Below are 24,114 nucleotides of genomic sequence, written 5' to 3'. Positions count from 1 at the left end.
ACAACTCCTCATCCCATAACTACAGTGTAGATCGGATGAGGAATTATTTTGGGTGGGTTCAAGTTGAACAAGAAGTCTGACTGTAAACTGAGACGGATGTTTACAGTAGACAGTTTGGGGAAAACATATATGATTTGCCTTTGTTTTCACTTCAAATTAAGTTGGTTTATAAGCTGTCTGTTTGTGTTTCCTGGACATTTTTAAGGAAATTTTTCAGAAATTAACGTGGTACAATTGAAATGATGGCTGACACCAAGAAAATAAACTCAAGTTGTAATAAACAGGAATTATCCTTTAATATGTGTCATGGAACAACATACGGTAGGAATCAGTATAGCCTGTGTGATTGTGTGCGTGTGGGCGTGTGTGTGCGTGCGCGTGCGTGTGTGTTTTTTTAGCACCATTAGAGCGGGGCCCCAACACTAATCTGGTCCAGATGTGAACTCCACCACTGCACCAAAACTCAAAAACATACACATACATAACACGCGAGAATACACACATTACAACCAAGAACCGTCACCCTCAGCTTGCAACCACTCAAACTAGATTTTTTTTAACCCACTGTTTAGTTAGCCAACATGATGATGCGTAATGCTATTATTGCCATAATCTGTTTCAATGAGATAATAGCTCACCTTCAGCTGAGTTAATTGACGGTTGGATAGGTCATTAAACTGCGTACGTGGACAGATAGCAAATTAGACAACACCCCCATTTCCAAACTATGTCCTGTGGGTGTGGCCTGGATACAGCCTTAAGACTGTGTTGTGGAAACACAGGGTCAAAGGGACAGCACACCTGAGGGTCACAAGCACACCAGAGCAAAGGTCAATCAAGTAGACCATTGGAATGATAAATTACATGTGGACCTGCAGACATGCACAGAGGAAAAGTCAGAGGCAAACGTTTGTGTCTTTGAGTGTCAGTGTGTCCATTCAGCTTAATTACTGAACACACCTAAGAGCTTAAGAGTGAGGCACGGTGTGCTGCAAGGCGTTTGCACATGTTACATGAGGTGAGGAGATTTCATTAGCTTAATTCATTAAGTGTCATTAACTGTGACATCGTGCCTCATTTGGTGGTGGCTCCACATGTGAGCATGAACTAGTTATCTCTCACATTTGACTTCTTAGACATAACCGTATGTGAAGAAGTGGGCCCGTAACCTTGTGTCAAAGTAATAATAAGATTGATATCTTTTTTCTTTTTTTCTTTATTTTTCACCAAAAATGCAAAGTCATAATCTTTCACACTACATATCTTTTTTTCCATTCATTGTGAATGTTGCCTTCTATGAATCTTTGCATATAATCTATCAATTAAAAACGTCACAAAGGGTTACAGGCAGATCCATAAATCAATCCATTTTCTTCTGATCAGAACTCAAGCTGGTCCTTAGAAATACAAGTATCCACCCAGAGTGGAGCCAATCGACCTCAGTCAACCCCTCACCCAAGCTATGCACATACAAACAGCATTTCGTCCTCCCTCATTTCCTCCCTCTGCCCCCTCCACCTCTCTGTATGCAGGAGTAAGAAAGGAGATGCCGTCTTCCCAAATAGCCAAGCACCTAAATGGTTGAAAAAGTATGAATAACAACGAGTTATATCTTTGTTTAATTCCTTATGGAACCATGGGTCTTTCTCCACAGTTGCCTCGTGGTTGAACCAGATTATTATCCCATTGAAGCCGAGGAAGTCCTCCAGCTGCCAGTCCCCTCACATTGTCGATGCAGAAAACAAACAGGACTTTCAAACCCCTTAATGCTGTAAATAAATCCTTTCACTACTTAACTGCGTTGCCCTTGAAATAGGTCTGTGTGTTGAGGTGTAAATGGCGGACTCATTTCCCAGACGTATTCCTCGTCACACGCACCATATCTTCCCACAGGAATAGCAACATTCCTCTTCCTGATAATTATAAATTATTCTGCCTTTCTCGCTCTATACCTCCAATCCTCTGTGCTGCTCGTATCGCACAGAGATGTAATTAATCATGTAGACACCCTGCTAGTTTGAATACTAAGGGTGCCCTCTTGTTCTCTATCTCTCTGTCTTCCACCTATCCTCTTTATCTCATGCTGTCTCCCTCAATGCTTCTCAATCTCATTGCACACATACACAGTCTGAAGGTCTCATTAATCACCTGATCACATAAAAGCTCTGTCATGAATACCATTGGGATCATTTGGTGTTTGGAATCCCTTGTCTTTGTACCCTTGTCTCTATATACTTATGTGCATTGTGCACCACCACAACAATGTGCTTCCATTCTGTGTGTATCAGAGTGCATCTGTCATCAGCACGCTCTTACGCCAGGATAAATACGATAATCGTAGCTAGCAGACTTGCCCTCTGGTCCCTGTCTATTTTTAGATGTCAGATGTTGAAATAGTTCAAGTTCTTAAAAAGGGCAGGCTGCAAGTCACCACGGCATCATCATAAAGCCGGGGCAGAATCTGTCTACACAACCCAACCGTCAAACCCAAACAGCATTGATGTCACTAAGCATATGTATTATAAAAACTCACCAGCAGTTTATCACCAAAATATAAAGAGCATTTTTGCCTCTGGTAGTATTTATTGACGAGCAGACGGTTTCCCTTCAGCACTGTACTCTAGTGTATAATATTTTTATAATGGATCAAAAGAGTCTGACGGGTAAAATTGTCATTTTATTCTTTAAAAGGAGCTCCTGTAAAGTATGATGTGCAAGAAGGGAGATTATGATGAAATCTGAAGTACCATGAAATAAGAGAGATTTCTCTTCCTGAAAAATATATATCGAAGTAATAACCCCTAAATATATCCGGTTGTTCCATCAAAGTGGTAGATAGCTCCTTCAGGATAGTGTAAGTCAGGGGTACAACACCTTGTTCACCGTCTTTTCCTGTCATTGGAGGTCATTGTGGGTCATGTTGCACATTTACAAAGTTGTATCGGATCAATGTGTGAAAGTATTGTCATTTACCTGGTATTCAATTTGCTAGATTGCACAAAAAACAACACAAAATCTTATTTGTTCATACAGTTTCTAAACTGTAACATATCTGAATCAACATATATTTGTGTATTTCTCTTTTACTATTTTGTTATACCAAACCTGAGTACAGTGGTAGCACTGTACTCAGGTTTGGTATAACAATATAGTAAAAGAGAAATACACAAATATAAAAATATTGTTATTGGACGCATTGATTACGTTACTTTCCTCACTGCTGCTCTACTCTCTAGCCTGTTTCTCTATCTGCCTCCCTGTGTGATTATGTCGTCTCTGTCTCTACTGAAATGTGTCTGTTGTCAGTGTGTGTGTGTGTGTGCGTGTGTGTACTTGGCAGGCGCTGCTGCGTAGCTTAAGGACACCGTGTCCTGGATCTCGGGTTGATAAAGCCCAGCAGGGATGTCCTGTGTTGTTTCAAATTAAAGCGTACACGTCCCGTACTGAGGCGTAACGAACAGTGTGTTTGTGAACGACCACCGACATGAATTAGATTATTTTTGTAGTCAAATCATGAAAATATGTAGTGATCGATTTCCCTGTTGCTGCTTCTTGCTTTTGTTTCTTTGATTCTCCTTCCAGTGTGTCTGTGTGCATAACTTTCCACTGTGACCGTGAGCCAATGACAGTCCTGCACTGACCCTAGTCACGTTACTGGGGTTACTAGGGTAACGTGACTAGCCGCGCCTTTCCACCGGCCTGCACCGATTGGCTGTTTTAAGGGGGCTGGGTTGGCTAGCAAGCCCACCTCGGGCGAACTGATTGGAGGAAACGTCAGAGTAAACAAGGAGTTCTTTGAGCATGTGGCCTTACGCAACTCAGGACACACTGCACGCAGGCGAGAGAAGAGAGAGAGGGAGGCCGAGTGCAAAGCCGTCCGTGTGCATGTTTGTGTGCGTGTTAGAGGAACTTGATATTGCTATTCACACCATCACGATGGATTTGTCAGTCTCAAAAGGGCATCACATATTAGACGGATCCTTTTCATAACAAAAAATGAAGATCGGTTTCCTGAATTGATTTGATGTTTAAAGAGTGTTTGTCTGTGTGTGTCTGCATTCCAATAAAGACCGTAATCTATTCACAGAGAGATGAGCATGAGCGGAGGGGGCATGAGAGTAGAGATATACACAGAATGAAGGGAACGGGCCAAGCTCTAGATCCCCATCCAGTGACACACACACACACACACACACACACACAGATACAACTTAAACACACACAAGCGGAGAGACACCCACCCGCTGGCCGGGAAAAAGCACATATGACTGAGAGAATGGAATGTTCTGTCTGCAGTCCAGAGCTCAGGGCAGCTGGAAGCTGGACCCAATGTGTGTGTGTGTGTGTGTGTTTTTGTGTGTAGGGTTACAGTATAAATAACCATCCTCTCTCGGCCTTGTTAGCGCAGACCAGCCAGGGTGTTCATTTATAAACAGCTTTATACGTGTCGAAGACATCTACGCCTCCACCTCACGCCACCTCGTTACACTTCCACTGCTCTGCTCTACGACTTGAGGCTTCATGTGTTTTTTTCTTTTCGCGTGACTGCAAGGGAACGCACAACATACCTTTTTAATCACATTACAAGTGTGGCATCTGCACATGCACGAGAAAAGTAAACAAGACACTGGTTTCATAAACTGCACTTGTTATGGCACCGTTTTCTTTTTTTACTTTTTCATATTGTTCAGGCACAAAAAAAAAGATCATCTTCTTTTGTTGGCAGAAGGTCGGATTATTTCTTCTAGTTCACATTAGGGGTGCAACAGATCTTACGGTTTATAATGTCATATAACTGTTATGTCCCGCTGTTTTTCCTTACCGCCGATACCAGTTGCTGATTGTTGAATAATTATATTGGCACTTTTTCAATGAACGAAAACGAATAAAGTTAAAGCTCCATGAATTTAAAGTGTATTGTTCAGTGTTTTCCAAATAAGCGCCCAGACACAACAACCCGACATCAAAGAACTAGCAGGATGAAGACTCATCTTCATTCCAGATGCCATGTTGTTGTGAAAATACTTGTGTGTTGGAATGACCAGATGAGATGAAAATTGAGAGGAACTTTCTTTGTGTGGCTTCTTCACTACTTGTTTGCTTTCCTCACTTCTGTTTCGCTTTATCTGAACAGTCAGTCAGAGTGATTTCTCTCACCGATGGCCTCTATCGCCGATTCAACATGCTCAGCTGACAAGTGTCCGACAAGGGCCGGCTAATGTCAACAGTGCGAGACACACACACAAAAACTAGGCCACAGACACTCGCCAAGAGCCTAACATTAACCAACCGGGCCTAAAGTGTTACATTGGCTCAAATATGACTTCTTAGGCCAACACTATTGTTTGTGTCTTTGTTTATTTATTGATTGATTGGAATATTTACGAGAGAATGTGTTAATCCATGGCCATAGTTAGACATTCTTTCTTCGTGAAAACCAATAACCTCTTTTGACTCTGCTTGTTAAGTTTGCTTTTATAATATTTTAAAGTCGTCGTGTATCTGGTTCATACGCTTCCCGTCACCTGTTTGCACAAAGCTAATCCTCTTTCCATCCTCTAAAGGAAGAACACTTCAGCGAAAAACAGGAATTATTTTCAACCCACAGCCCTTTCTTTGTCAGTCCCTCGTCTTAAATGTAACTAATGTTGCACCAGTTGTCTGCTTGACCCAGCAGCGGTCACTGTTGACATTAGACTCAGATTAGAGCTGGTTTACATAATGACTGAAAGTGTGGTTATGTTTGGCCAGGACTCACAGATACACACTGTGTCAGTGGATGGTTAAGTACACCAGAGGTGTGAGGCTCAGGTCACATAGTTGGTCCAATCACAGCAGTGGTAGCAGGGTCAAGGGGGTGGGGCTAACATGGTTAAGGCGAGAGCTGCAACCTTAAAGCACTTTGACCTTTGACACAATGCTGTCGCCTGGCTCTGTGACACTACCCTCTGAGCCAAGCTGTGTGTGTGTGTGTGTGTGTGGGTTGTTTGTGGGTTTTTCTCTGCATTTCCTTCCAGCTAAAGGAAGGGAAGGTCTTGTCCGGGTTGGGCTGACCAGTCAAATGATTATCTCAGGCACAAACAGAGTACAGGAACCTGGCAAAGGGAAACAGACCCAGTTCATACATTTGAGTTGGGACATGTGCTGTAGTTGGCTGATGAAATACACTAGCAACACCATGCAGACCCTCCCTTTTCTGTACTGCCTGGCTACGCAAACCAATTTCACTCCACCAATCACCACCAATGGAGCTAGGACAGCTACGACCTATTAGAAAGCACTCGCAGAATCATCTGCACCAATCAGAGGAACCTGCTGAGGTATTCATTTCTATACATTTCCAACATGCATGTGGGGTATTACATTGATAGCATTCCCTCACAGTAGTTTAATATATTCCTAAAATGGCCCCTTAAAAAGAAAATGTACACACACTCTTCTAAATTTAGATTGACATGAATGCAAATATATGAATTCCCACCTACGCACCTTCAAAAATCAGAATAATGAGAGAAAGAAAGGAGAGATTCCTCGCGTGGTTGCTGACAGTGATGAATTGTTCCCACATGTTGCTGACAGACAAAAAGGCCTCTGTGTTCCTGAGCTCTGGTTGCAGCTGGCGCTCACACACACACACACACAAAACACACACACACAAAACACACACACAGCTGGGGCCTGTCTCACGAAGCAAGTTCAGCTTCGTCAGGTTTTCTTTGAGTCTTACGCTGGTGAACCTGGACAACCGGTCTCGTGAACAGTCGACTCTTTAGACCAGTTTTCCCGACCGAATAAAGAAATAGTTTGGTAGTTTTTGAAATACGTGTGTTTGCTTTCTTACTGGATGAGAAGAGCACTTTCATGTCTGCACATTTAATATAAAGATACAGCCAGCAGCATCCAGTTTCACCTTGTTTACAGTCTTTAAATTAAACTAACCTTAAAAATATGAAAGTGGTATCAATCTTCAAAGTGAAGACATTTGTTCGACAAACGTTGAATCCAAAGTTAGTTCACGAACTAAGTTATAAGTCATAACTTGTGAGACGGGGCTCAGATGTATTATTTAGATCTCTGAGATGAATGTTAGATGAATTAGATCGAGAAAGAGAAAAAAAGCTAGGCACAAGTTGTGTTAGTGTGTGTGTGTGTGTGTGTTATTCAGCTCTCTTTGCAGCATAATTATGAATCAGAGCTGCTGTCCCAGTGGGCTTTGGGAATACCCTAGAGGAGCTACAGTAGTAGGCACACAGTATCCCAATCGCACTGCGATGTGACATGTACACACACAAATTCATTTTTTTTTTTAAACATACATTACACCTGCTACAGATAACTATTGTTCTGATTTCAGCTATTACATCTACTTCAGTTTTCAAGATGCAGATTAGATGCAGATACGGATAAGTGACATGATTTAGATTGCATAACAGACAGAACTCCCTCTGGAGGATGCTCCTAATATTTTGAACTTGGAGAGCCTTTGGAGACTCTTTTTTCCCTTCTGAGATGTTTGCTTCCACATTTCAGTAAAGTTAAGTTAATTATAGAGGCTGTTATAAAACTTAGGGTGGATTTAAGCAGAGGTAGAAATACTACTTGAATATCAAGCAAAGAATGACATTATCTTAATACCTGCCACGTACAAGATAAAACGTTCAAGTTTCATTCAACTGAGATGGATAATAAAACAATATGTGCAATCAAGTAATAGTAATGTTGCTTTCAAGACATTTTACTCGGATAAAACTGAAAAGGTACTTATAACCAGTCCAATCTGTCTCTCTGGTCCCACTGTATTCCTCAAATTCAAAATGTTTTGAATGAAGCTCTGCCCTCCTGGTTCAAGTTTCTTAGGTTTCTTATTTCCTCTCTTCGGTTCCATTCTCACACGCCTCACCTCATCAGGACTTTTTTCATGTAACTTCTTGTTTTCACACGGTTTAAGTTAAAGTGGTAAAAATTACAAGAATGGAAAAGAGACTGTGATTGTTACTTTTGAAATTAAGAGGGATTCAATGAACTCAGAGGAACGCAAATAATATGATTTCTTTGTCATTAGATAACAGTCAGAATCATGGCAGCCAGACAATAGACGTGGTCTGAAGGAGAGACTGAATGTCTCCAGAACATTTTAAAAGACATGGTTAACAGCTCAGTCGACTAAAATCATAAATCAACATACTTTCCACTGACAGAACCACTAGCGTGTGTTTTGCCAAGATCTTCCGCTTCATCCCAAAACCATTTCGGTGAATGAAATTGAGTTTGCGGTGCTTAAGAATAACATTTTTAAATTGCATTTTTTGCAGAAAACATATCTTGGAAATGTCTAGAATAACAAGAATACTCATTACACGGTTTGTGAGGAAGTGTAGCCTATGTTGGAGGATCTACTACCATGTAATACATGACATGTCATACTGACATACCAGGCACAGTTGTCTTTCTTTCATCTTGCAATCATCCTCTTCTCACCATCCCTCACACATTTTCACTTGGCACCCAATTTTTTGTTCTTGTATTCATCACTGTCTATGTTTCAGTTGCAGATGTCCAATTTCCTTTTATTGCTGCTCCATCAATCCGAGTTAGAAATATCTCGCCTGACATCTGAAAGATACGAGCAGTGGCATGGATAAGAGAAACATTAAACAAGTGGCTTTGTTGAGTCGATAGAGTAGGATGAGGCGAGGGAGAAGGATTGATGAAGTGTCCGGAGCTGGCAGGTAAATGTTTACAGCAGCGGAAGAAGGAAACTCACATTCCATTCATTCTGCTCTCATTCATCCCTCCAAGAGTTCTCTTTTTCCTTTACAAAGTCTATCTGCTGCCTGTATTTACATCTCCTTGCAGCTGGAAACTTTTAGTGAGTATATGTGCGGCATGCGTGTCCTTGTGTAGAATGTCCTGTAATAAAGCAGCGTTACGTCATGCCTCGAGAGATGCTGGCAGACGATAAACACTGGTCCCCCTGGTATCTCTTCTCATCTTACCTACTTGTACGGAATACACGCACACACATATACACACTTGGGAAATGCACATTCACATGCACACACCATTCATGATTGCGTGCAACCTTTTATGAGTTTGTTTATGGTCATAAAAAGCACAACGTCCTGCAAAAACAACTTTTGCATTTGCAATTTCAAAGTACTCAGACCGGGCATTTCTATATAACTATCGAAAACACACGGATGCATACTCAAATATAAACACAGGGTCATAGGTTCACTTGGGCCCCAGAGATCAAACGTTCTCGCTCTGCCAACGCAGCTTTCAGAGCAGTAACTTAAGCGTCTCTTCCTCCTCTCTGATTGAACTGCCTTTGACCAGAAAAACAATCCAAACAAAATTGTCTGTCGACTGTTGCTCAGGAAAGACGAGACCACTTCATGGAAAACAATATTGTGATTCCCACAAAAACGCAAAGATTTTGGCCCTCGCCATTTGAAACCCAGAAATCTGTTTCATTTCAGGGAGTAAAAATATACACGGGAGGAAAACAGAGGGGAAAATGCATGTTTGTTGTGGATGGCGGTCGGGTTGTTTATATAGAAGGATATAGCATAGCCCCAGAGTCCCTCAGGGCTCATAAGAGCTGTGTTTGTGAAACAACAGAAACTGCTGAAGAGAACGGAGTTAAGGAGAGAGCAGGCAGAGGGACAATAATGAATTCAATGAGGCCTTCAGTGGGTTGTTGGGCAGAAAAAGTGGAGAAGGAGAAGACATTTAGGAAATGCTTGAGAGAGAAGTCAAATCAACAAGGTCAGAATCACATCTATCGACTATACTTCAAATGCAGGTTTTTAAAGGTTTATTCATGTCTAATAGAGTTGATAGTTGACAATGTGAATGTGTGTGCATGTTTGTTTCAATATGTCATCATTATGCTGTCACACAAGAACCATGAGATGATGTCCTCTTGAGTAACCAGATGGCTGAGAGTGTGTGTTTGTGTGGGTGCGTGTGTGTGTGCGTTGGTGTTAACGGAGGGTTGTCTAGATGCTTGTGTCCATGGGTCTAATTTACAGATCAAGTGTAGTGATCTTGAATAACTGCAAAGCCAGAGCTCACATCATAAACTCCACCATTCAATCCACACCAATTGGTTCGTGAAGATAAGTAGTGACGGAGTTGGAACCACATAACATGTTTGTGAATGCTTTATATTGTACAAATGGAAACCCGCAACGGCACGCAACAATAACAATTTCAAGAACTACTACTGTTTAAATAGTGCTGTAGTTTCATGAAACAGTCGTATGTTCTCCTGGCCTCTGACTCTTTTCTTGAGGTCTAAATATAAACCAACTTTGTGAAACTAATCTAAAGAGCCTGCTCTCCTCATGTTCTCCCCTAGGATTAGCACTTCAATTATGAGTTGAGACTGAAATGTGACAAATGCGGAAAAATATAAACAATCTCACATTCAAAAGATTTGTATATGAGAAATTGTGTTTTTCAAAATACTTTTTACCGATCATAAGTCAACAAGCCTCAGAGACTCGGGCCATGCTAGCGGCTCTGTGGGGCTGCCCTTTAGGAGTGGTGGTGATCTGAACTTCAGCATGCTCACAATGGCAACGCGAACATGCTGATGCCGAACAGATATCACCATCACCATTAATCCAGCGTGTTAGTTGCCTTCTAGCAAAGCTAAGAATGTCAATGTGAAATAAGAAAGTCAGTCATTCACAGTTTAATGTGTACGTACATGTCTGTGTTGTGAATAAAACCCTTGATCATTTGAACCAGCTCCTCCACAATGAGCCTGTGGCGCTCACATGAGGAAGGAGCTCAGAGTCGATCAATATACACCAGACAAGGGCCGCACACAAACACACATGAACCGACACGGAACGAGCTCCTGAAGCAACACAGGAGCTCTTTGTGTGTGTCATTCATAACCGAGGAGACGCTTGATTATAGACCACTGTCTTCTTTATAACCACGACACAAAAGCTACAGGGGAACAATGCAGACATCAGTGCTAATTGTTACAACATGTTAATGTGTTCCTGTCTATTTCGTGGATGAACAATTGTGTCTAATCACCAGAGCAACTGTCTACATTGCTGCAGAATCCGTCGTAGTGGGTTGTTTATGGATCAGTGTTGTTGGACTGAAAGAGAGGTTGTATTGGTATGAATGGAAGAACACAACAAACCACTATTCATGTCATTGTTTGAGCGATTGCTTCAAAAGTATTTGATACACATCCCTTGACACAGTCTTTCTCTTCTTTGTGTTACAGAACTCCATCCGGCACAATCTTTCCCTTCACAGCCGCTTCATCCGCGTCCAGAACGAGGGAACGGGGAAGAGCTCCTGGTGGATGATCAACCCAGAGGGAGGGAAGGGTGGCAAGGCTCCTCGCCGCCGGGCCGTCTCCATGGACAACAGCAACAAGTACACCAAGTCGGCCCGCGGCCGCGCCGCCAAGAAGAAGGCGGCTCTGCAGGCCGCGGCCGCCGCTGCCGGCGAAGGCGGCGCGGACAGTCCCTCGGGTCTCTCCAAGTGGCCGGGAAGCCCAACGTCACGCAGCAGCGAGGAGCTGGACGCGTGGACAGACTTCCGCTCCCGCACTAATTCCAACGCCAGCACAGTAAGCGGTCGCCTCTCACCCATTCTGGCCAACCCTGAGCTGGACGATGTGCCCGATGAGGAGCCTCCTCTCTCGCCGATGCTGTACTCCAGCCCTGGCAGAGCGCTGTCTCCTAGTAACACCACAACCAACGGGAAGTCTGCGCCGGCTGAGCTGCCCCGCCTTGCAGACCTGGCGGGTACAATGAACCTGAATGACGGACTAACAGATGACCTGATGGATGAGTTGCTGGATAACATCGACCTGGTGCCGACCGTAACGGGGCCAGCGGCTCCAAATGGCTCCTCTGGGTTCAACTTTGTGCCCAAACCCAACGGACTCGGCTCGCCTTCCTCCACCTCCTCTCCCTCCACCAACACGTCTCCTAACGGGGGAGTTAATGGTTTCAGTAACTCCATCTTTGGGCCCAACACAGCAGGCTCCTCTCTGCGTCCATCCCCCATGCAGACCATCCAGGAGAACAAGCAGACCTCCTTCTCCAGTATCAGCCTCTCTCGCTTTGGCAGTCAGACAATACAAGACCTGCTCAACTCTGACAGCCACAGCCACAGCGATGTCATGATGACACAGTCTGACCCGCTGATGTCACAGGCCAGCGCTGCCGCCATCATTTCCCAGAATTCCCGTCGTGGCGTCATGCTTCGCAATGATCCCGTAATGACCTTTGGCACCACTGGAGGACTTCAGGGCACCCATGTGGAGATTCAAAGTAACAACCACAACCATAGCTCCTTGAGGTCTTTAAACGGAGACCTGAACCTGGCCAACGAGGCTAACGCTCTGGCTAATGCCAAGCAGCAGCTGCTGCTCTCGCCCATGGGAGGAAATGGTTCCTCGTCCATGCAGATCGACACCTCGATCTTCCTAAACGGGACAATTAGCAGCAGTGGAGGGATCTGCCAGGACCGTTTCCCCACAGACCTGGATCTGGACATGTTCAACAGCAGCCTGGAGTGTGACATGGACTCCATCATCAGGAACGAGCTGATGGAACCAGATGGCCTGGACTTTAACTTTGACACTCTGGCCAACATGAACGGAGTCGGCAACTTCGCAAGCACCAAGCAGACCTCTCAGAGCAGGGTGCCCGGCTGAGGGGGTCAGGCCGAGGAGCAGCAGAGCAGGTGTGTATGTTTGGGTGTCGTGTGCAGGGGCATAAATCATGGGCCCTTAAATTAGGGATTTAACGGTCCAACCTTTTCTAACTCGATTGCAAAATGTTTTCTATGCCGAGTGCAGATACGATACTAGTGCTGTTTTATGGAAAATGTAAAATCTGTACAAGTCTCTTTGCAGGACTGATTAAGACATGTGCAAGCGTACCTGACAATATGCTATAAGTATAAATATGCATACACTAACATGCTTTCTAGGGTTTTAAATTGTATTTGTATTATCTATATTGCTTTCATTTCCGTGCTGTATAATTACTCGTGCAAACAGATACAGACCTGAAGGAGAAGCTCTGAACTGCTGTCATAAACCCTAATCAGAGTCGACGCTCCACTCATTGTCCTGTAAATCCACATGGAAAATGTTCTCTCAAAGTAATCACATGACTCTGCAACTCTTCACCACTTCAAATGTTTTCCTCAAACCAAAACCGACATGCTAAACAACAAAGCTTCTCCACTATTTATTTTTGTCGCGATCCCGCCGTTAAGTTCCCCAGCAATACGCACGCAAAGTGTGAAACAGAGCGGATTGACAGTTCTACACACGGACAGAGATTCTCTGCATTGTAGTTAAATACAATGTCAGTCCTTCAGAGACATCCTCACTTATCAAGATTTGGTAAACACTTCATAGAATCTATTACATCGATGCAACGTTTAAAAACGACGTTCCCACAAAAAGTCCAAAACAAAGTTTGTATCTACTGTTTATGGAAATTGCTCAAGTTAATGTCAACACTTCTGGTTTTACAGTAAAGGGCTACCTCTGCCTTCACAACATGCATGCAGTATATTGTGAGCCATTGGTAGCTGTAAGCACATTAGATTACTGCTGAAAATGAGCAGAGTGGAAGAAAAACAGTTGGATTAGTGATGTTTGGTTAATAAACATATGACTTTGCAACAGAAAGTATTTGTTCTTGCTTTTAATGTGTACAGTATGAATACTCACTCATAATCATCTCGTTGTTCATGTCTCTAGGTCTGAACTATGTAGAGCAAGAGAAGATCAGACTCACAACATCCTTTTTGCCAAACCTGCCATCAGCACAACATAAAATACGAACCCTGTGTTTACAGAAGAAGACTTCCTTTCGAGAGCTTTACCTTTGCTCCCACACTGGTGAGCCATGAACGGGCCGACAGACTCCAGAGATACTGCACATCATCCCTCGAAGCCTCTGGTAAAACAACAACAACAACAACAACAACAACAACAAAAAGAAAGCTTTGTCAAACTCACAAATCTTAGAATTATGCAATTTTCCTTTGACACCCAGTCTGTTGACATCGAAGAGACACTGCTTTACCAGTAGGGGTTTCAGGTGATATACAAGGACTTGATATCAAGCAAAGATTGAAAAGAGAGCATGGAGCAGTTGTTTCCGTTGAAAACAAAAAAAAAGACAGAAAAAAAATAAAGAAGCGATGTGATGTAAATCTGATCCAGTGCTTTCCTGGGATGTGTCATGTTGAAAAACGAATATGTCTCTGTTCTCTCTTGGTGATTTTAAATGTTCAGTGTTTGTTTTTTAGATTTTCTGTCTTTCCATTGTTTCTGCATCATACATGTCTTTACAAGAAGAATCAATGTAATTGATGAAATGGAAAAATGAACGTGGAGTATCTTTACTCGCTGAGTGGCCACGATTACAGTACGTACAAACACACCAACAGACCTACTCTTACGTTAAGTCAAAACTGCTCAATGTAATGCCATGCACTTCCAGTTATGTTGCTTCGATGAAATACTGAGGGTTGTATTACCATTAGCTGAATATTACAACAAAATATTTGCTATCATTTGTAAAAAAAATATGTAAATCTGTAATCTAAATGTAAAAAATATGAAAAAGACTAGAGAAAGTAAATCTCTGTTGTGTATATTTGTACAGTGCAGAGCAGTGTGAAGTTCAAGAAGGACAGGGAAAGATATTGTCCGTCTTTTGTTAGATTTCTTAAATTCTGGCAAATTCTTTTGGGGTGGATTTTCACTGCCTCAGATGTAGCCCAAATGAATACCTGTGTCTTAGGGTTGTGAACATTTCCACACCATTACAGGTGCAATGTAAACAGTGTTGAACCCTGTCCCGAGAGCAAGCCGTGAATTTTGTTTGTCTGTTTTATTTCCGTTTCAACCCACGACTTGCAGAAGGCCAACGCTGCAGCCATTTGTAGCACGGCGACGTTGAACCTGCAGACGGCGATGGAGAGAGGAGGGTTTTAGGCTCATTCCTCGAGACGCCATTTGTCTCTCGAGTAAAACAATAATAAGCTATCTCTGTATCTTGCCAAATTACTTGAAACAAACAGTAGGATATGCTGGCAGCCAAATCTAGACACATAGAAACACACACACAAGCACACACACACACACACACACACATATTTGTTGCACACACATAGATAGAAGAAATAATACCAGGGATCTGTGTTAAGCTCTGCTGTTCTCTTGTCATGAGCTAGTGAGGCTTCTTATGCATATATAGAATCACTCAGGGGGGGAAAGGGAGGCTTCCCATTTTAAGTAACATCAAGTCACATTCTAATGGTATTTTAAATATTTCCTGATAATAAAAATAATGCTTTGTGTTTGTGAACTTGTGACCTGTGAACTTTTGGTCGTCAAAAGGAAGAAGGAAGATAAACGGCAGGATTAAGACTTCATGCGGTCCGTTATTTTTGGTTTCGCTGTCATGGCTTTTCCCCTCTCGTCGGACTTGTGACACGCGGACACACATCCCCCTCATGGACACGCCGAGTGCTCCTACAGGTGACTCCCTGTACCTCGTACGTGTATATCTGTGGAATTTGTTTCTGTTGAATTAATCTCCTCCCTCATTATCCCTCATGGTGCATACAGCACAGACGACTGTATGCATGGTTGTATTTATGCATTATGAATTGTGTGAAATGCACATATACTCGCTGTATGTCCTTATATACTCATGTAGTACTTGACCCCTTGTGATAGCTCTGAAGGTAAAGTTGAAGAAGTAATGAACAATGTTACACACCCTGTGGGAGGGAACACTGTCACCAGCGATTTAATTGTTGAACCAGATTTTTTTAAATGGTGGAAAGCACCGTTGTTGTAGCATCTGGACACCCTGGTATCCCTTCTCTGTCTGGGGCAGCAACATGAAGTGTATGCCCCGCTGTGTAGAATAATGTACAGATGTGTGTTTATCACTTTGAGGCCGAGGCAGAGAAGTGTGTGTGCATGGTTGACTAGAATGATCTACTGTGCTACCGGAGGTTTAGTGCATGACCTAGCTGTACCCCTAGACCCTTCCAATGGTGCCGTCCTGCGACAGAAATTGTAATTCACAGAGGAACCCTGTGTCTTTAGCACTTAAGCACACACACACTTTCTATTTTTTAAATCAGGACTTACAGAGCTGCGTCCTCCCACATGAATGGGTTTGTTATTACGAGTGTGTGTACATCGAGGCAGACACAGGGAAAGCCTCCCTAACGGACGTTCCTCGGCTCCATACTTGTTTTATTCCACGTGGAGTACAGGAGGTTCACGTCCTGGTGCTCTCAGTGAGTGTTTGGTCCTAATTGTGATGTGGTAGAAGCGTCATCTGACAACGAGCTGGGATTCCCTACACACTTGTCACATCTGTCCACAATGTCCAAAGCGTCTATCAAATGTCTTGGCAGGGGGAATCCTGAGCCATCACCTGAACTGCTAAGCATTTGAATTTATCTCCACTGACTTAATATTAGAAGGACTTAACTACTCCTGTGAAGAAGACTCACAAGGTAAATCAAAGGAGCCCTGTAATCCCTTCTATTTAAAGAGACGGGTTATTGATCCTTGATAGAAAATGCAAATCTCAATCGCAGGAAGGTGTTCCATACATTTTGTACATCCAGCGTAAAATGTTGTGGCTCTTCGGGGAGATAGTTTACACTTTGTCATAGTGGAGCAGGCCTTCCACACAACCACTCAGTGCTACTGCTTCATTGATGCACAGATTATCTCCTCTTGTGCCCAACACACACACACACACACACACACACACCTGCAGCACAACTCATGCAAATCTAAAGCGAAGAAAAGCAAAAAATAACAAAAGAAAGATACCACTAGATACCTTAATCACCTTCGGCGTTTCCTTTTCATTATCTTCTCTTGGACCTTTTTCATAATTGTTTCGAGGCCCAGGCCAGCTCCCCTCCTTACGCCCTCTGAACTTTTCCCTTTATTAATCTTGCTTCTTCTCGACTTGATGTTAGTGGGTATTTTTCCTGTGTATTCCATTTTGAATTGTAATCTAGTTTGTATAAGAAATGGTGCGCATGTAAATAAAGCTTGGTGATGCTCCACACCCTTTCAATGTTCTTGTGAAAGGATGTCAGTGCTGTCATAATATCAAAGTATTAGCGGTACATAAATGTCATGAGTGCTGCTGTGGAAGCAGCTCGTAAAGCCACGAGAGGGAACAGTACAGCTCTCGCCTGCTCGACACATGATGTTCATTCACCAGTTATATTGCTTAATGTTTTCCAGAACAGTGTGTGTCTGAGCACATTTAACCTCACCCTTCCCTCTAGGAGATAAATCTTGTTCTAATGTCAGTCTAGAAGGAGCTAAACAGCAAAACAACTCTATGTCCCTCTCCAGTTCCTGGAAGTCGTCTTGCACAATGTTTTGTGTCAGGCTGCTTTAAGCCAGAGCAGACTTACGGCAACCCTCTGATACCTGACACCAAGCCGGGTACTTTTCCTGGGTTGTGAAACATAAAAGGGAAAGGGAGAGGGGGAACAGTCAGAGAAGGTTGTCACTTGCATGTCGGACATTTTAACCCAGAACTGGGCCCGGCCGCTTTTCTTACTCCCCGTTTTGCCTCTCGCCTGTTGAGAAGCCAACAGGCCACTTTCTCGTCTGCCAGAGGTCAGGCCTGTTATCATAACCAGAGTGAACTATGTGTGCTCTGTAGGTGGATGAGTGTATCTTAAGGGTTAGTTGACAGGAGACTCTTTCTTCTCAGGAATCTTCAGGCAACAGCATTTATGATAACTTTAATATTTTTGTTATTTAAAATGTGGTGTTAACACCACAAAAACAGATACAGAAACGGAGATAAATTACTAAATCACAATATATTTGTTATATAATTTCAACGCTGTTACATGGGCAAGTAGTCATTAATTCATGGCCCTCAGCAACCTTTGCTGGAAACACTAAAGGTGTCAACATCCAAACAGGAATGATCACTGTTGCTGAAGGTCAAATCTTCTCTTCTTTATAATTGAGTTAGTTTTCTTTAAATAATGTCACTTAATAAGCAGGGAAGGGGCATACAGTAGCTATCATTTAGAAATCTGATGTGATGTTAAATTTTTAAATCCTTCAATCACAGACAAACTTCACATAGTGACTGTAACTGATCTGACCTTATCGTCAATAGTAAATTGTATTTCTCCATACAAATTATATTCCTGGCAATGTAGGGAATTCAGTCAAATTTAGCAATTATAGAAGTGCTTCAAAGATATACAATAATTATAATAATTGTACGTCTTGTTATTTCTGGTTTTGCACTGTGAGAATGTGGTCAGAGCATTTTGACTCCTGACTTCAGTATTTCTGATCTCCTGGCTCCATAACTGCTGCTTAATTTACATTACCATTTAAAAAGGAATTGATCATGCCACTAAACTTTAGACCACATTATAAACATTAAAATTTTCACGGTAGTGAAAACTCTTCTTCTTTTTTTTTTTTTACATTGTAAAAAGTTCAATTAGAGCCTCATCCCACCACACACAATTATTATTTCACAGTTGTAAATGTAAACATTCCTAAACCAGTTTATTTCCTGTGGCAGAGCAAGCCAGTGCATTACGTTACTGACCTCCCATTGTTGCCAAGCTGGTAGTATTCTCCATGCATTTGATTGTAATCCATACCTAACCACCCATAAAACTGTTAATGATATTGTATAATATTCAGGAGGTTTAACGTTAGTTAGGCAGCACCAATCACCAAATGATATAATGTTATGTCTCGATAAATCTGGACCTTTTTAGCGGTACTTTTTACTTTGCTCGTCAATAAAGTTAGTTCGCATTTGCACTTTGTTTTGCTAATGTCAGCCAGCAATATTGCTGAGGCGTCCTACATTCATTTGGAGACCAAACCAGTAATGTTATTAAGAAGGGTGTACAAGTGATGATATAAATATGTGCGCGATAAATTTAAATCAACTGCAGGCATTGTAGCATACAGTCAATTCAAATATGTCCTAACTCTAACCGACCATATCATTGAATCTAACCATTATAATCAGAGCCATTAATAAATAGATATGTTTATTAGTGTTTTCTGGTCAGCGATAACAGTTTGTATATGTAGTTTGAAGTATCTTTAAGTCAAAGGTAAAACAACACAGATATGATGAGTTACCGGAGGACAACCCACTTCAATAGACCTGGCTAGCTTCTATGCAAAATGTGAATGACGTAATGACCTTTTTTTCTATTATATATTCCTTGTGGCCGTGTATGTGAATGACGTAAGATGACAGGAAGTAAACATGGCTGTCGCCTAGCAATTCAATTATGTTAAAAAAAGTCTGTTGTCTTGAATTTGTCTGAGTAAAACTAGTCTGAATGATTTGTGAAAGCCGGCTGTGTTGTCGTATACAGTTTGTTACCTTCATAACCACACTGTGTGTCCGTGTTGCCAAACCCAGGACATGCATCAGGTATTCAGGTCTACCAATGTGGCCCTTTCATTTTGTTCTCAAATATACAAAAGAACCTCAAACAAACCCAAAGTCCTCTCTGTTTACTTCATATCCTCAAGCACTCTTTCATGAAGAGACATTTTAAAAAAGGAAAAGAGAAATGGAAAGCAAAATAAATCCACTGTGCTCTTTGAAACAGACATTGCAAAAAGCTTCGGGTTGACAGCAGACTGCACAATGCTCAAATATGCTTTACGACTGAAGGCGCCGGATCACCACAACTACGAATGCCAAACCCACACTTCAATAGCCGTGCACGGTCAGCTGGTCCCCTAACCTGAGTCTGGCTGCAGTCACACCAGTCCATGTGAGGTCACTGAGGTCACTGAGGTCACTGAGGTTACTGGTTGGCTGGAAACTCTTCTGAACTATTTCAGAGCAACGACATTCAGATTCAAAATGCTGCCAATTTGAGCCGTACCCTCGCGTGAGGATGGGCCTTTTTACTTTCGCATTGAAAATGCGGAAGGTTATGTTTTGATCGCCGTGTATTTATTTATTTATTTATTTGTATGCGTGTTATTCGCATAACAAAAAAAGTTTTAAACCGAATCGCATGAAATTTGGTGGGATGATTGGTTATTATCCGGGGACCATTTGATTAGATTTTGGGATCAATCGGGTCAAAGGTCAAGGTCATGGAAAGGTAAAAGTCTTCTTTTTACCATAGCACGGTCAATTTTTATCCAATTGGCATGCAACTAATGCCAAAATGTTCATAATTCAATGCCCAATCTTGTGATATGCGAAGGTATGCGCTCTACCGAGTGCCCATTCTAGTTTTTAACTTTAAAATGACTGGGCACTAAATGTCACTTCACAATTTTCACTTTGACTTTACATTTTATGTAGTTAGAGCATTCCAAAGCTATACAGTAATGTCATTTTATACACATTTTTTGTTTTATAAGCACCCATCTGCTGTCCGTTTCTCGTTTCGGCTTGTGGTCTCACCGGCTGGTTTCATGTCATGTCATAACTAACTGTTTCTATTAGTTTACACTGTGTCTTCATCTCCAGCCACATGTTGGTGTTGTATTCGCCTCCGCCTTATTCCATGTCCGTGCCCTCCCTGTTTTGTAAATGTTGTCTTTGTTTGAATACAGGAAGCCATTAACCTGTGTCAGCACTGTATGCCACCAGGGTGCTAATGGACTGTTTGTGTGTGTGTGTACTTATGGTTTACATATATATCACCAATCTACTCCTCCATATCTCCTCACTGCTAACCTATCAGGAATTAACTGCATGTCCATCTGACAGCAACATGTTGTATGTGTGTGCATTAGGTGTGCAGGTGTGTTTGTGTGTGCTTGCATTTACCTGAGAGCATGCAGACTCAGTGTCAGGATGTGATGTAATACGTGATAGGGAGTGGAGGGGTCCTTTCAGTCCATCCTTTGAGTGCCATGTGAGTCTTCCCATACACACATATGGGAAGACTCACATTGTATTATTGTTCATAGCACACAGTGAGTGGTATTGTGAGTCATCGCTCCACCTACACAACATGCACGCAGCTGACTCGCACTGAAAGACTTCAGACCCTTGAAAACACGAAGCGAGGACACAAGCGGCTTTCTGTGGGCATTCAGTACTTGAGTGTTGGCCAAGCGTACGCCATATCATGTACCGTATAGCATATGAAGTGAATTACAAATATATTATTTTTTGTATCTCTTCGTCACCAGAAGAAGCAATCTCCTCATCATGTGACTTTATACATGTGTGACGTCTCCATTGTTAATCCTGCCTGCTAACCGTTGTTGATTGTTTGATTGTCAACAGGTAAGAACCAACATCCATCGACACACACACACGCACACACACACACACACACACGCCTCCTATTTGACCCCTAGAATAAATTTAAAAAGAGACACGTGCAGTGATTCAGAGTTCTGGACAATGAGTCCTGAACAATGTCTTCAGCTGCGCGTCGCCAGGTGATGTATTATGTAATGTTATCCAGGACTGAGTCATTAGCCATTGTGACAGATACATGACCACAGAAGAAGACGCACTATCACCTGACAGGAGAAGCAGTCGCCGTACCCAATAGACACTAAACAGACACGGCTTCCTCCTCCCCACCGCGAGCCTTCGTGGGTTTACAGTCTGTGCCGACTGATATAAGCTTATATCAATATGGTGTTATATGTAAGTCAATCAATAACAACTGCACTACAGTAGTTTGTTGGTTAATACATTGTTATTTAATTTGTTTAACGATCAACTCTTGATATTGGTGTCAGCCTCAAGTAAATCCAGTATTGATCAGTAAATCCAGCATTGATTAGTAAATTCAATATTGATCAGTAAATCCAGTAGTGATCAGGTTCCAGATAGATAGATAGATAGATAGATACTTTATTCATTCCAATGATGGAGCCGGCCTTCCTCACTACTTTAGTGAGTCTGTTGGTGTCTCCAGCTCCAATGCTGCTCCCCCAGCAGAGTACAGAGAAGTCCAGAGCACTGGTCCAACAGACTAGAGAACATCTCCAACCTCTTGCTGCACACATCGGAGGAACGACAAGGTAGACGTCAGATTCTTTGGAGCTTTCTGTGTCGCTCGATTGAGTAAAGTTGTTCAGCATTCATGTGCAAATTAACAATGGCAAACGCATATTTCTTGGAAACAACAAGTTTGCAGCTTCATCATAGAATAGAATACAACTTTATTGTCCACTTTATTGTCTTTTGGCCAGCCGATACCAAAACACTTAATATTTAAGAAACTGTGAAAGCAATTAAGAAATAAAAAAACTGATTAAAATGTAATCTGTGTTGCTATATAAAGCATCATACTATCTTGTATGGTTCTCTAATCCTCTCTCAAACATGACTCATGATTAAATTATGTCTTTTAAACCCAGTCTATTTACGGATGGACCCCACCTTTGAGTTTAGCCATTTATAATACATATGACCAGCCTGAGACCAAACCTTGTTTGAACCACAACAAAAGAAAGAGGCATTGATAACTTTGCAATTGGAACAAACAAGAAAACAAAAGAAATGCCTGAGCAAACTGAAGGATGAGGAGTCACTGAGGCTTCTGGCTTCTAGAGCTATTAGTCATAATGACAGGTTGGAAGACAAGTTGGTTCTGACATAAAGACGAAATAGCTAAATACAGAGCAATAAGTGGCATGCAAGGACTGTTGGATTTTTTTCTCCATCTATTATGCACACAAATACATATATATATATATGCACATATACATATATATATACATATATTTAATATTTTTATATTTAATTTAATTTTACACTGCAGTCATTAGTATTGTATTGTGTATGCATATATGTTGTATATATACATATATATTTTATTTTATATTTTACTTTGTATACTTCTTGTATACATCTATATCTTTCACTTGTATACATCTATATCTTTCATCCCTGTTTTTTATATTTTATATATATATATATATATATAATTTTTTTTATTCTCGTGTGTTTAGTTTATTGGTGCTGCTACTGTTACGACAAATTTCCCCTTGGGGATTAATAAAGTATATATCTATCTTTCTATCTATATCTGTATATGTATATATATATATATATATACATATATATATATATATATATATATATATAAACTACCAAAATAGCTACTGTTTATCGCATCTTCTAGTAGCATGATCAAATAGACAATGGGATATTGTACAAAATAAACATACATGTTACCCAACAATCATCATTGTATATGACAAAAAATTTGTTTTTTAAATTTAAAAACATCATGGCCTTTGTTGTGATAGTTTGTTATACTTTAAATAGGATATACCTATCATTTTCTAATAAGATCACAACTGACTTTATGAATCAAAGTGGAATGACAGAGATGGGTTGTCCTTTTCGAAGGCAAATAAAGCAAATAGCACCTTCTTCACACCGAACACTAAACACAGACATATGTACAGCATGCATATCCAAAACAATCACACATGGCTATTGTTTACTCAACACATTGTTGGAGGTCCTGCTTTTTATCCAAACCCCCCTTGAGGGCTAATTGACAGAAGACTCTTTCTTTCATGATGACATTTTAAATAACAATAGATAACTTTAATATGATTGTTATTTAAAATGTGTTGTTAATATACCGCAACAACAGATACAGAAACACCCACCCACCACCACATGGGCCCAAGTGCAACCGCACTGCCTGCGTTGTCTGTATTTACGCCTTTGTATCTATCCATCTATCTCCACACACACACACACACACAAATGGAGACACGCGATGCCATGCACAAACGCACCGACTGGCTAATGAGCAGTGAGTCATCAATATGTGATGTGGGGTTTAAAGTGTAAACAAGATGGAGACGTGATGGATCTGTTGAGATATGGCCATTAGTGGGCTTCTCATCCCCCCGCACCCACACTGCTCCGCTGATGGATGTGGTCGGGCTTCTCTTAATCTCGATAGTTCGCCTGATCTCTACACCTTATCTAAACTCCTGCTCCGCACACACACACACACACACACACACACACACACACACAAATGCACATACTAATTGCAGCTGGCCAAATGAGGATGAAT

General features: G+C 41.6%; 1 protein-coding gene across 2 annotated transcripts in view; it reads left to right on the top strand.

Annotated features, from left to right (window-relative positions):
• Positions 1 to 17,124, top strand: part of foxo3b (forkhead box O3b) — a 41,081-nt gene extending 23,957 nt beyond the window's left edge. For both annotated transcript variants that reach the window (XM_056428141.1, XM_056428140.1), the window contains exons 3-4: positions 11,261 to 12,735; positions 13,769 to 17,124. In XM_056428141.1, the coding sequence (XP_056284116.1) occupies positions 11,261 to 12,706 (1,446 nt within the window). In that variant the 3' untranslated portion in view covers positions 12,707 to 12,735; positions 13,769 to 17,124. The remainder of the gene's footprint in view (positions 1 to 11,260; positions 12,736 to 13,768) is intronic.
• Positions 17,125 to 24,114: the final 6,990 nt, after the last annotated feature.

The sequence above is a fragment of the Pseudoliparis swirei genome, chromosome 12, assembly GCF_029220125.1.
Source record: "Pseudoliparis swirei isolate HS2019 ecotype Mariana Trench chromosome 12, NWPU_hadal_v1, whole genome shotgun sequence".
NCBI lineage: Eukaryota > Metazoa > Chordata > Actinopteri > Perciformes > Liparidae > Pseudoliparis > Pseudoliparis swirei.
This window is presented reverse-complemented; position numbering and strand designations above follow the sequence as displayed.